Below are 14,856 nucleotides of genomic sequence, written 5' to 3'. Positions count from 1 at the left end.
CGGTATTGGTGAGGCCACACCTGGAATACTGCGTGCAGTTTTGGTTTCCATATTTACGAAAGGATATACTTGCTTTTCAAGGCAATTCAGAGAAGGTTCACTCGGTTGACTCCGGGGATGAGGGGGTTGACTTATGAGGAAAGGTTGAGTAGGTTGGAATTCAGAAGAATGAGAGGTGATCTTATCGAAACGTATAAGATTATGAGGAGGCTTGACAAGGTGGATGCAGAGAGGATGTTTCCACTGGTGGGGGAAACTAGAATTAGAGGGCATGATCTTAGAATAAGGAGCCGCCCATTTAAAACAGAGATGAAGAGAAATTTCTTCTCTCAGAGGGTTGTAAATCTGTGGAATTCGCTGCCTCAGAGAGCTGTGGAAGCTGGGACTTTAAGAAACTGTCTATTTCTGTCTTAAATTTATTCAAACGATAAGCGGTTATGGGGAACGGGCAGGGAAGTGGACCCGAGTCCATGATCAGATCAGCCATGATCTTATTGAATGACGGAGCAGGCTCGAGGGGCTGTATGGCCTACTCCTGTTCCTATTTCTTATGTTCTTATGACCTATCACTAGTGTACAAGCCTATGTCTGAGTCTAATAATGCATGAGCATCTTTTGACATGGCAAAACATAGCAACTCGTTTTAAAAAGACACAATTTCTTGGAAGAGTCTGCAAGAACTGCTTTGAGTTCAGAATAAAATCTACAATAAGGAAAATGACTGGTTCTTTAAATATTATCTTTATTTAACTGTTAGTAAAGACAATTGTAAGTATCACAAATGAATGCATTCATTTCTATGAACACAGTTTTTAATTGACGCAAATATTTTGTTTTCTAATTAAATTGAGTCTGCAGGCCAGTGTGATGAGAAGCCTTGTTCTGTGTCCAGGCCTTAACAGAAAGTGGTAGCTGTGAGATGGGAATGTTTTGAGGGGCAGCACTGCCGCTTGTCTGCTTCCAGTTCCATTATTTCTTCTTCCCGAAACGCTGTGGTACTGCCATGCTCCAGAACTGCGGTGGTATGATTTCCCAACCCCGGGAGTGTATCCGACCCTCGGTGCCATAGTCAGAGGAGGCTCGGGCTTCACGGCCAAACCTGAAACACATCCATTTGGAGGCAGAAACAAAAATGAATGTGGTTTGTTAAAGAGCAAGTAGGTAGAGGTGATGACTGTAAAGGCTCATCTAAGCCTGGCTGTCACCATTGAACTGTGTTCATTATCATCTTAACAACAATAGCCACTTGCACTTATATAGCGTAGTAAAACGTCCCAAGATGCTTCACAGGAACGTTATCAATCAAAACCTGACACCGAGCCATATAAGGAGAAATTAGGGCAGGCGACCAAAAGCTTGGTCAAAGAGGTATATTTTAAGGAGCTTCTTGAAGGAGGAAAGAGAGGTTTAGGGAGGGAGTTCCAGGGCTTAGGGCCTCGGCAGCTGAAGGCACGGCCACCAATGGTTGAGCGATTATAATCAGGGATGCTCAAGACGCCAGAATTGGAGGAGCGCAGATATCTCGGAGGGTTATAGGGCTGGAGAAAGTTACAGAGATAGGGAGGGGTGTAGGGCTGGAGGAGGTTACAGAGATAGGGAGGGGTGTAGGGCTGGAGGAGGTTACAGAGATAGGGAGAGGTATAGGGGCTGGAGGAGGTTACAGAGATAGGGAGGGGTCTAGGGGCTGGAGGAGGTTAGAGAGATAGGGAGGGGTGTAGGGCTAGAGGAGGTTAGAGAGATAGGGAGGGGTGTAGGGCTGGAGGAGGTTACAGAGATAGGGAGGGGTGTAGGGCTGGAGGAGGTTACAGAGATAGGGAGGGGTGTAGGGCTGGAGGAGGTTACAGAGGAGATGGGGAGGGGTGTAGGGCTGGAGGAGGTTACAGAGATCGGGAGGGGTGTAGGGGCTGGAGGAGGTTACAGAGATAGGGAGGGGTGTAGGGCTGGAGGAGGTTACAGAGATGTGGAGGGGTGTAGGGGCTGGAGGAGGTTACAGAGATGGGGAATGGTGTAGGGCTGGAGGAGGTTACGGAGATAGGTCGGGGTGGAGGACGCTACAGAGATAGGGAGGGGTGTAGGGGCTGGAGGAGGTTACAGAGATAGGTAGGGGCTGGAGGGGGTTACAGAGATAGGGTGGGGTGTAGGGGCTGGAGGAGGTTACAGAGATAGGGAGGGGTTTATGGGCTGGAGGGGGTTACAGAGATAGGGAGGGGTGTAGGGCTGGAGGAGGTTACAGAGATAGGGAGGGGTTTAGGGGCTGGAGGGGGTTACAGCGATAGGGAGGTGTGTAGGGTCTGGAGGAGGTTACAGAGATAGGGAGGGGTGTAGGAGCTGGAGGAGGTTACAGAGATAGGGAGGGGATTAGGGGCTGGAGGGGGTTACAGAGGTAGGGCTGGAGGAGGTTACAGTGGGGGGATTTGAAAGCAAGAATGACAATTTTAAAATCAAGGTTGGATTCAGGTGTTGCTGCTTCCTCCAGAAACTCAGAGGACCACTTTAGACATGTTGCATATTTCAACAGAACCAGAGCAGATTCAGCTCCATCCTTTGATTTTTGCATTGCTTTTATGTTGCTATAGACGTCAATGTGGCGCAAACATGAATGATTGTCGGTTTCTCGCTCCCTCCCCGGTTCTGTGCTTTTCTCTCTCGCAGCCCCATCTCTGTCTCTTCCAAAGTTTCTCATTATTCCTATATCGGGTTGTCTATTTTCTCTCTCTGCCTCGATTTCAGATTCTGTCCTTCCTCTGTCTGTCTTCTCTCTTTGGCCATTATACAGAGGAGCTATGAACCTGTGACTATGCCCACTTATCAACCTGTGATTATGCCCACTGCAGCGGGCACATGCAGAACATGCCTCTCCAATCAATGTTTAAGTGCCCGGTTAACCCTTTACTAAATATAATAAAAGCTGCCATGCAGTTATCATTCATACCAGCTGTTTTTCTACTGTAAAGAATATTCCATTTTGTTGCTTGGGTTGGGTTTTGATTTGCAGTACAACAGTCAGATTGCTCTATGTCTTGTATAAGAAATATCATAGAAACAGGAGTAGGCCATTCGGCCCCTCGAGCCTGCTGACTATAATGAATGGATAGAAATCAGGAGTGGTTAGTTCTTTCCTTACCTAAGGGTACTGAGGCTAATTTTGAAAGTTAAACGGTCACAACTATATAGGCTCTCAGTATCTTCTGTTACTGACCTGTTTTTCTATTCAGGCCCACGAGAAAGGAACAGAATGTAAAATCGTTCTTCTTCTTTCCTAACCTTTTCTCTGGCCCTCTCCTGAAGACATTGATCATGCAGTTGATCACTGATCATCCGCCTAGCAGGACAAGGGCAGCAGGCGCATGGAAACACCACCATCTCCACGTTCCCCTCCAAGCCACACACCATCCTGACTTGGAAATATATTGGCCGTTCCTTCATTGTCGCTGGGTTAAAATCCTGGAACTCCCTAACAGCACTGTGGGAGCACCTTCATCACACGGGACTGCAGCAGTTCAAGAAGGCAGCTCACCATCACCTTCTCAAGGGCAACTAGGGATGGGCAATAAATGCCGGCCTTGCCAGCGACACCCACATCCCATAAACGAATACGAAAAAAAGTTCCACGTGTCAGCCATTATCTGGTAACTTGCCCAACTGGTGAGCTACAATAGTGACTGTTGGCTATTTTGACTCTATGGAATGCATCACAGCACATCTGATCTTGTCCATACCCGATCACCACACACTGGCAATTTCTAGCTATAGTGAATGGACAGAAATCAGGAGTGGGTTTGTTATTTCCCTACCGAAGGAGGTTGAGGCTAATTTTGAAAGTCCAACAGTCACATATATATAGGCTATCAACTAGCTGGTTCTAATATGATTGGAAATAAATTTGAGGCAGTGCTTTTTCAGCAGTATGTTACTGACATATATTGTTTTGGAGAGCATAACCTTCTACCAAATAGAACAATTGTAATGTATTTGCTTCATGGGTTCTTTGCTTAAGAATTCATAGCAGCACATTGCTATTAAGAACTTGTTGGTTTATTAGCAACGGTTTAACAATCACACTATACATTACCGGTTCGTCCACCAGGCTCACAACCACCTGCCTCATCATGGGGGATCCCCCGAACCCAACTGGCTGGGGTTTTATTGAGTCTTGTCAACATCACATGACACACTCCCAACTCAACAGCTCTACAACTATTTTGCATCTGTAAGATAATAAATCATTAAATCAAGTGCCCCCTGATTAAAGGGGGGCACTAAAACTGACAAACTTAAACAAATTAAACTTTAGACATTAAGGATTAAATTAAAATTTGGTTGCCGGGGTGATGATGCACTCCAGTCCCTCCGGCGCCCACCTCTCGCGGAAGGTCACGAGTGTACCGGTGGACACCCTGGCTCGGATGTAACCGTGGAAGAGCGGCAGGCAGTCAACAGCTCTACAAACCTGTGAGCATACTCACAGGTGCATACATTATAACAATCTTAGTCAAAAATCAGACCACCCAAACACAGCTCGGGAGCGCCAGTTCACTCCGTAGAAATCTACCTTTGTGGCTGGAATAAGAAGGAAGGATTTCTTCCGAATTTTTCTGGAACGTGCAAGATGGAGTTCATCAGCGAGCTCAGCGTGCGATCATTGCTCAGTCGCCTCACACTGCGTCCCTCCCCATCCTGTCAACAGGCAAATTCAAGCAATTACTAAGAACACTGGAGCAGGAACACTGCTGAAATTGCGACACTCTCTTTGCATTGCGTTAAACGTTGGGCGATTTCAGAATTGAAGATGAGGATGGTGATGCAGAACAACAAAAAAAAGCACCTTTTTCCTCGAACCCTTCCAGAATCCCAACTCCAGTGTAATGTATTTTCTTCTTGGGTTCTTTGCTTAAGAATTCATAGCAACACATTGCAATTAAGAACTAGTTGGTTATTAGCAAAGGTTTAACAATCACACTACACGTTACCAGTTCATCCACCGGGCTCACAACTGCATACCTCATCGTGGATGACCTAGACCTAACTGGCTGGGGTTTTATTGAGTCTTGTGAACATCACATGACTGGCTAAGCCACTCACAATGCAACAGCTCTACAACTATTTTTGTTGAAACTTAAATCAATTCCCCCCTTTTGACAAGGGCAGTAGAACCCACAAATGAACAATTTTAACCTTTAACGAAACCTTGAATCAAATTAAAATTTGGTTACCGGGGGTGATGATGCACTCCAGTCCCTCCGGCGCCCACCTCTCGCGGAAGGCCGCAAGCGTACCGGTGAACACCGCGTGCTCCATCTCCAGGGACACCCTGGCTCGGGTGTAACCGTGGAAGAGAGGCAGGCAGTCGGGCTGAACGACCCCCTCGACCGCCCGCTGCCTGGACCGGTTAATGTCTACCTAGGCCATGCCTGGGAGCAGTCCTACGAGGAGACCTTCCGACCTGCCCACTCCCCTCCGCACAGGGTGCCCAAAGATCAGGAGTGTGGGACTGAAGTGCAACCAGAATTTGAGGAGCAGTCCCTTCAAATATTGGAGTAAAAACAGAAAATGCTGGAAATCTCAGCAGGTCAGGCAGCATCTGTGGAGAGGAAACAGAGTTAATGTTTCGGGTCGATGATCCTTCGTCAGAACTGGAGAGTGTTCGGAAAGAACAGATTCTTAACCAGCAATGAAAGGGGGAGGGGAAGAAAGAACAAAAGGGAAGGTCTGTGATAGGGTGGAGGACAGGCGAGATTAGAGAGACAAAAGGGATGATGGCCCAAATTTAAAATGGTAATGGCAGGAGTTAGAAAAACATTAGTCAAGATAGGGTGTGAATGGTGGGATAATGACCAACTGCCATTAGAGATATAGAGACAAAAAAGAAACAGGCTCTGAAAGGGGCGGGGGGCTTCAAATATTGGAACAGGGGCTGCAACCTGATACACTCCACATAAACTTGGAACACGGATTCTCACAGACCGCATAAATTACAGGCGGCCTGGGAGTCTGTGAACCGACTTAGAAACCGATTGCACGGGACTGCCCCGTGCACCACCCTCCAGGCCAAGTTCCCAATAAATAGAGGGAGGACTCCTGCGTAGAGAGCACTCCATTGGGGACCCCCTCCTCCGGACGGCAAGATGGTGCAACAGCTCTACAAACCTGTGAGCATCCTTGCAGGTGCATACATTACACCCACCATTTTTCCATTGCTGCTTCGATGTAGAAATTGTAGAGGCCCCCCCCTCCCCCAGTTAAACATGTCCAAAACACAGAAAGAACAGTATTAATTAAATTGCAACATATCAAAATGAAGAGTGCACTTTCTTGATCACTCCTTTCAGTGTTTAGTTGTGGTCATACAAAAGTTCCCATTATTAACATCTAGCTTTTGGAGTCTCTGAATGTTGCCCTGTTAATGACAAATAGCTAATAGGCAGAAATTAGAAATGTGTCTCCGACACTGTCATCCCTGTATTTATTACATAGGATTACATCGGATATACGGCACAACCAGTCCATGCCGGTGTTTACGGTCCACTCGAGCCTCCCGTCTTTCCTCATCTAACCCTATCAGCATAACCCTCTATTCCCTTCTCCCTCATGCTTGTCTAGCCTCCCCTTAAATGCATCGATACTATTCACTTCAACCACTGCCTGTGGTAGCGAGTTCCACATTCTCACCACTCTCTGGGTAAATGAATTCCCTTATACAGACGTCTGCAACGTGCCTCTGTACTTAAGAACACCGTAGGCACTAGGAACATGTATGTAATGCAGCATGGCTGTCTGGAGTGTATCTCAAACACAATAGAGGCACCTAGACACATAGTAGAGACACATTGGAGTTGTTACACCTCACTGATACAGTAAAGAAACACTTGCGCTTCGAGCAGTGCGAACTCCTGGAATGTATCTGTATATTTATAACCCTTGTCCTGACCATTGTATGGTGTAGACATCTGGAACACAGTTTTGAAGTGTATTTTAAAGCTGTAATCTGTCTACTATAACACATAGAAAATTCTGTTTTTATGTTATTGTGGACATGCAGAAGTGATACTGCACTCCTCAGAGACAACAGAGCACCAATTTAAAAAGAAAAAAGCTCTTCTACTGAGCTACGTGGACCAGAAGTTCCCAGTGTCAATTCCAGGTCTGTACTGAGTTACCTGATCTCATCGAGGCAACAACTTGGACAGCTGCATTTGTCGTGGTGCCCTTGGCTTGGAGGAGGACAACCAGGCAGGGTTCCTGCTGCTGATTACTATCTGGTGGCCTCTGGTGTAAGGTGTGCACTGGTGGACATTCAGTCAGGACGGGGCTGGGCTTAGCTGTGAGGCACCTCCTATGATCAAATAGCTCCCAGCAGGAAGCCGTGCTGGAGGGAAGCGCTGGCCGGAGACAGAGCTACACACTGCAGAACCAATTCCTCAACCCCTGCCCCCTGTGAGCTTGGCTTCCTGCTGGGATTGCGGGAGATTGGTGCATTTACCCGGTGAGGAAAAGCGACTTGGGGTGATGAGCAGAGTGCTGCCTGCGGAGCATCTTGGCATAAGTCAGTACCTTCAGGATAGGAGGGAAAAGGGAAGACTTGCATTTCTATAGCGCCTTTTATGACCTCAAGACGTCTCAAAGCGCTTCACAGCCAATGAAGTACTTTTAAAGTATAGTCACTGTTGTAATGTAGGAAGGGGGGAAAAAGAAATATAAACTGGGTGAGAGGCTATTTAATACAAAGATACTCGGGATGATGATGAATATTGACTGTTATAGAGCAGTACACCATCATTCCTTCCTTCCTTTCTCTCTCTCTCTTTCTTTCTTTTCTTCTCTCTTTCTTTTCTCTCTTTCTTCTATTTGCACTGAATGACATTTTTCAGAGTCATGGCGTTGACAGGACAATAAATAACTATTAGAAAACATTCAAATGGAAGCCATTCGGCCCATCGTGTATGTGCCGGCCGACCAAGAGCTACCCAGCCTAATCCCACTTTGCATCTCTCGGTCTGTAGCCCTGCAGGTTACGGCACTTCAGGTGCACATCCAAGTACTTTTTAAATGCGGTGAGGGTTTCTGCCTCTCCCACCCTTTCAGGCAGTGAGTTCCAGACTCCCACAACCCAATTAGTTCCCATGTCTTCCGGCAATCCCAAAAGAGTACATTTAAAAAAAAATCAAACATGCAGCAAATTGACTTCTCACAATCCACAGGAGCCAAAATGAAAACAGACTAAAATCACTTGAATTTAGAAAGGCGTTTGGAATTCTTACCATGGCAGCCAGAATTCTTCCAGGGAGAGCTTCCTCGGGATCTGCCTGATAGATCGCCTCTATCTCTCCCTCTTCAGTACATGTGGATATCCGAATGTCGCCCAGCATGAAGGAAAAGACTATTAGGAGCAGTTTACTGTCCATCTTTACAGGCAATCAACTGCTGGGCAGTGAAAAGAAGTGTGATACTGGTCTCTAAATCTGCAAACTCCTCCAGCCTGGCTTTTTAAACCATTCCCGAAGCCCCGCAGGGGAGCTTCTGTAGATAAAAAAGATATTAAACCAAAAGTGTGTTTAACACAGGAAAGCTTATTTCAGTATTTAGAGGAATGATTTAAATGCCAAAATGGGTTAAAGCACTGAAAACGTACTACCATTAAGTGATTTAAAAAGGATTTAATGGGTGTACTGGGAGTGATGTTAGTGTTGGAGTACCCATTGTGGACTTCTGAGTCACATCTCCATAAAACACAGGATTCATTTGGTGTGTTATTAGCAGAATAAATCTCAGTAAGTGGTCCCCGAGGCACAAAGAATCAACTGAAGTTAATCTGATGCCACTGTTCAAAAGTAAATACTAAAAATCTGACAGAATTCTTTTAATGTACTTTTCTATCCAGAACTCTGAATTATTCATTGTAATCGACCCCACGATAAAAATAGTGCTTTTGGAGCTTCTATATATTAATATACATTATTACTTTGAGTACTCAATCTTCAAAATGTGCACATTTCTCACGATTACTGAGCGGTATGGGGATTGTGCGAGAAAGTGGAGTTGAGGTAGAAGATAAGTCCCCCCCGCCCAACTTTTTATTTCTCTTTCCCACAGTAGTTGGTGATAATTCCACCATTCACACCCCATCTAGACTCATCTTTTGTTTCTTAACTTGTGCTAGTACCATCTCATTTTTGCCCATCTTTTGTCTCTTAAATCATTCCTGCTCTATCACAGACCTTCCCTCTTGTTCTGTCCTCCCCTCCCCCTTTCACTGCCCCCGCACTTCCTGAAGAATCTGTTACATCTCAAACTTTTCCAGTTCTGACGAAGGGTCACAGACCCGAAACCTTAACTCGGTTTCTCTCTCCACAGATGCTGCCTGACCCGCTGAGATTTCCAGCATTTTCTGTTTTTGTTTCAGATTCCAGCATCTGCAGTGTTTTGCTTTTGTATAGAAGATCAGCCATGTTAACTGAAAGTTAACATGCAGGTACAGCAAACCACTAAGAAAGCAAATGACCTTTATTACAGGAAGATTTGAGTATAAGAGTAAAGACGTCTTACTGCAATTATATAAGGCCCTGGTGAGACCACACCTGGAGTACTGTGTACAGTTTTGGTCTCCTTACCTAAGGAAGGATATACTTGCCATAGAGGGAGTGCAACGAAGGTTCACCAGACTGATTCCTGGGATGGGGGGATTGTCCTATGAGGAGAGATTGAGTAGACTAGGCCTATATTCTCTAGTGTTTAGAAGAATGAGAGGTGATCTCATTGAAACATACAAAATTCTTACAGGGCTTGACAGGGTAGATGCAGGGAGGATGTTTCCCCCCGGGCTGGGGAGTCTAGAACCAGGAGTCACAGTCTCAGAATAAGGGGTCAGCCATTTAGGACTGAGGTGAGGAGAAATTTCTTCACTCAGAGGGTGGTGAATCTTTGAGATTCTTTATCCCAGAGGGTTGTGGAGGCTGAGTCATTGAGTATATTCAAGGCTGGGATAGACAGATTCTAGAACTATAGGGGGAATCAAGGATTTTGGGATAAAAACAGAAAATGCTGGAAATCTCAGCGGGTCGGGCAGCATCTGTGGAGAGGAAGCGGAGTTAATGTTTCAGGTCGATGACCCTTCGTCAGAACTGGAGAGTGTTCGGAAAGAACAGATTCTTAACCAGCACTGAAAGGGGGAGGGGAAGAAAGAATAAAAGGGAAGGTCTGTGATCGGGTGGAAGACAGGAGAGATTAGAGAGACCAAAGGGATGATGGCACAAATTCAAAATGGTAATGCTAGAAAAACATTTGTCAAGATAGGGTGTGAATAGTGGGATAATGACCAACTGCCATTAGAGACAAGGAGGGACAAAAAAAAGAAACAGGCTCTGAGGGGGGCAGGGAGGGGGGAAGGGAGCCAAATCTGGGCAGAGGTTATGGTCTGAAATTGTTGAACTCGATGTTGAGTCCAGAAGGCTGTAAAGTGCCTAAACCAAAGCTGAGGTGCTGTTCCTCAAGCTTGCGTTGAGCTTCATTGGAACAAGGATTGGGGGGAACAGGCAGGAAAGTGGAGTTGAGGTGGAGTGGAGTGGAGATCAGCCATGATCTTATTGAATGCTGGTGCAGGCTCGAGGGGCCGAATGGCCGACTCCTGCTCCTAATTCTTGTGTTCTATTCTACCTTCACCTCACAGACTGCAGCGGTTCAAGAAGACGGTTCACCACCTTCTCACGGGCAATTAGGGATGGGCAATAAATCACCGACTTGTTTAATGTTGCATTGCACATTATGTTTATTAAGCGCCCGTTGTGCCCCATAGGGGACGCGATCTGCACTATGATTCCGGGAGGAGCTCCTCGGCCACAGGTATCAGAGGCATGGACGATGTACAGTAGACACCTCAAGTCGCTGGAGATACGTCACCAACGATGTCTCCGCAAGATCCTGCAAATCCCCTGGGAGGACAAGCGCACCAACATCAGTGTCCTCGACCAAGCTAACATCCTCAGTATTGAAGCACTGACCACACTCAACCAGTTTCGCTGGGCAGGCCACATGGTTCGCATGCCAGATACGAGACTCCCGAAGCAATTTTTTTTTATTTTTTTTAATTTTTCGTTGCCAATCTTTCCAATTCTTTGTCAAATCACAAACGCCAGAGGTCACCTTGCACACATCAAGGATCACTCTGCGCCAATGCTCTTAGCCAAAAGGCCGAGAGCCACTGCACCGTTCCTGGAAGTACTGCAATACCAGGTTCGTGCCATGGAGGTGGATGGGTCAAGCCACCCCACCCACCTCATTAGACTCCCTAAGCAAATGCTTTATGTGGAGCTCCTTCATGGTAAACGAGCCAAAGGAGGACACCAGAAACGTTATAAGGACACTCTCAAAGCCTCCCTGGTAAAGTGTGACATCACCACTGACACCTGGGAGACCCTGGCCGAAGACCGCCCGAGGTGCAGAAAGTGCATCCGGGAGGGCATTGAGCTCTTCGAGTCTCAACAGCGAGAGCGTGAAGAGGTCAAGCGGAAGGAGCGCGTGGCAAACCAGCCCCACCCACCCCTTCCCTCGACGAATGTCTGTCCCACCTGCAACAGGGTCTGTGGCTCTCATATCAGACTGTTCAGCCACCAGAGAACTCACTTCAGGAGTGGAAGCAAGTCTTCCTCGATTCCAAGGGACTGCCTATGATGATGATGATTAAACGCAGTCAGAATGAAGACAGTTTAATAGCATTTATTTATCTTCAAGCACCTAATCAGATTTTCATTGCTAAGAGGAGCCTCAGATGTTGCTCTGCAAGAACTGGTAGATATATCTCCGAACCTGTTCTGTTGGCAAAGCAAAATTGTTGACAAAAGAAAAAAAATTGCTCTTAACTCAGATATTCTCAGAGTGGAACTGTTTGTATTGAGGTGATTTGGTAACAAATTGTGGGCAATGCTTCAGCAGTTTAGAGAGCCAAGTTTGGAAAGACAGTGAAAAGAATCACACTAGGAGATGTATTTACTGACTGAACAACAACAACTTGTATTTATATAGCGCCTTTAACGTAGTAAAATGTTCCAAGGCGCTTCACAGCAGTGTTATAAAGACAAAGTAGATAAATTTGACACCGAGCCACATAAGAAGAAATTACGTCAGATGACCAAAAGGTTTGTTAAAGAGATAGGTTTTAAGGAGCGTCTTAAAGGAGGTAGAGAGTCGGAGAAGTTTAGGGAGGGAGTTCCAGAGCTTGGAGCCCAGGCAACAGAAGGTACGGCCACCGATGGTGGAGCGATTATAATCAGGATGCTCAAGAGGGCAGAATTAGAGGAGCGCAGACATCTCGGGGGGTTGTGAGGCTGGAGGAGATTACAGAGATAGGGAGGGCCGAGGCCATGGAGGGATTTGTAAACAAGGATGAGAATTTTGAAATCGAGGCATTGTCGGACCGGGAGCCAATGTAGGTCAGCGAGCACAGGGGGTGATGGGTGAGCAGGACTTGGTGCGAGTTAGGACACGGGCAGCCACGATTTGGATGACCTCAAGTTTACGTAGGATGGAACGTGGGAGGCCGCCCATTTAAAACTGAGATGAGGAAAAATTTCTTCTCAGAGGGTTGTAAATCTGTGGAATTCGCTGTCTCAGAGAGCTGTGGAAGCTGGGTCATTGAATAAATTTAAGACAGAGATAGACAGTTTCTTAACCGATAAGGGGATAAGGGGTTATGGGGAGTGGGCAGGGAAGTGGACCTGAGTCCATGATCGGATCAGCCATGATCGTATTAAATGGTGGAGCAGGCTCGAGGGGCTGTATGGCCGACTCCTGCTCCTATTTCTTATGTTCTTATGAGTACATTGGAATAGTCAAGTCCAGCGGCAACAAAGGCATGATTGAGGGTTTCAGCATCGGATGAGCTGAGGCAAGGACAGAGACGGGCGATGTTACGCAGGTGGAAATAGGCGGTTTTAGTTATGCCGCGGGTATGTGGTCGGTAGTTCATTTCAGCGTCAAATATGACACAAGGTTGCGAACAGTCTGGTTCAACCTCAGACAGATATTGAGGAGAGGGATGGAGTCAGTGTCTAGGGAACGGAGTTTGTGGCAGGGACCGAAAACAATGGCTTCGGTCTTCCCAATATTTAATTGGAGAAAATTCCTGCTCATCCAGAACTGGATGTCGGACAATTGGAAAAACTGTGGGACTCCAATCAACAGCAATTGACGCTGCTGTTTTATTTGAAGTTATGTCTCGCAATTCTATTAGTGGTGGTTTGTATCCACAGGAAAGGGGAATCGTCGTGATCCTGAAAACTGCAGAGGACTTTCTCTGGTAGCAGTGGTTTTTTGGGTTGTTGTGGTCGGGGACGGAGAGAGTGGGCCTCAAGCTGGGAGGGAGCCATTGGCGGAGGATGCTGCTCCTCCCAGCTCCAGACTCGGGTAAGTATGGGGGCTTTCCTGCCACGTTGTGCTGTGCATGTTCAGCACGTGGTGAGTGAAACATGGGGCATTTGGAAAATCGAGAACGGGTCCCGCAAGAAGCGCAGGAACCTAACTTAAATAAATTGCTTCCAACTTTGAATGCTCCCAACGTGCACTCCTGATGCAAGCTCAGCCAGCTTATCCAATATGGTGGGAGCCGCAATTCGGACCGGATGTCTGCACGCTTTCCTGCCAGCCATATTGGAGGCTTCAGAGGCCGTTTTGCGCCCGAATAACAGGCCATTGGGTCTACCTGTGCGTTAAGCTCATGTCCCGCTCTCAGTGTGGCTACTTGTTTTGATAGAAAAACAGACCAATTGTGGCATGTGTGATCCCCAAACACGGGAATCACATTTAATTCTATTTTATTCGTTCCGGGATGTGGGCGTCGCTGGCAAGGCCAGTATTTATTGCCCATCACTAATTGCCCATCAGAAGGTGGTGGTGAGCTGCCTTCTTGAACCGCTGCAGTCCGTGTGGTGAAGATGCTCCCACAGTGCTGTTAGGGAGGGAGTTCCAGGATTTTGACCCGGCAACGACGAAGGAACAGCCGATATATTTCCAAGTCGGGATGGTGTGTGACTGGGAGGGGAACGTGGAGGTGATGGTGTTCCCGTGCGCCTGCTGCCCTTGTCCTTCTAGGTGGGAGAGGTCGCGGGTTTGGGAGGTGCTGCCGAATGAAAACAGAATGGAATTTATTCCATCACTATAAAGCAGTCATAGACCTAGATTGAGGCTGCTGTTTGAATTATCCGCCTTTTTCAGGGATGTAATTTTTTTTTAAAGCTGTGTGACAGCTTTTGCTCAGTGGCAACATTTGCTCAATGTTGACAGCTCTGTGGTTTCTGGCGCTATTATTTCACACGATTTTGCCAAATATTTTCCCCGGGCATATAACTGCAAAATTATTTGCTGTTTTATTCTTAACCCTAAATATAGTTTGAAAAAGAAATGACTACTCACCCATGGTACTTTCCCTCTGTGATTTGGGTTTGATTGAAATATTCATAGAACCATAGAATGGTTACAGCCCAGAAGGAGGCTATTCGGCCCATCGAGCCCGTGCTGGCTATGAATTTCCCACTAGGGCTTTGCTTTAAAGAAAGAAACAAAGACCTGCATTTATATAGCGCCTTTCACGACCACTGGACGGCTCAAAGCATTTTACAGCCAATGAAGTACTTTTGGAGTGTAGTCACTGTTGTAATGCTAAGAATCACTATTAAGAATCAGAATTGTACATTGGTTTTGTGCAAAAGAGATTTAAATATTGGATTATCTATAAAATCAATTTAAAACTGTAATTTTTGCATTTGGACTGATGATTATTGAAGCTATTATCAGGAAAACACGCTAGTCCTCCAGACCTATCGGTGTCGCTGTAGTGTGGGGAGGCGAGCGATCAGGGCGTGGGAAACC

The 14,856-nt window shown here is 46.4% G+C and overlaps 1 protein-coding gene across 1 annotated transcript; it reads right to left on the bottom strand.

The window, feature by feature from the left end:
• Window positions 1-969: 969 nt before the first annotated feature.
• Window positions 970-14,618, bottom strand: npffl (neuropeptide FF-amide peptide precursor like). Its single transcript, XM_070869408.1, has 5 exons — window positions 14,401-14,618; window positions 8,259-8,517; window positions 4,553-4,677; window positions 3,943-3,945; window positions 970-1,099 (listed from the first exon to the last, which is right to left on the bottom strand). Exons 2-5 carry the CDS (start codon window positions 8,400-8,402, stop codon window positions 970-972), a joined length of 402 nt encoding a protein of 133 aa, XP_070725509.1. The 5' UTR covers window positions 8,403-8,517; window positions 14,401-14,618.
• Between the last annotated feature and the right edge of the window lie 238 nt (window positions 14,619-14,856).

This window comes from Pristiophorus japonicus, chromosome X (genome assembly GCF_044704955.1).
Source record: "Pristiophorus japonicus isolate sPriJap1 chromosome X, sPriJap1.hap1, whole genome shotgun sequence".
In the NCBI taxonomy this organism is placed as follows: domain Eukaryota; kingdom Metazoa; phylum Chordata; class Chondrichthyes; family Pristiophoridae; genus Pristiophorus; species Pristiophorus japonicus.
This window is presented reverse-complemented; position numbering and strand designations above follow the sequence as displayed.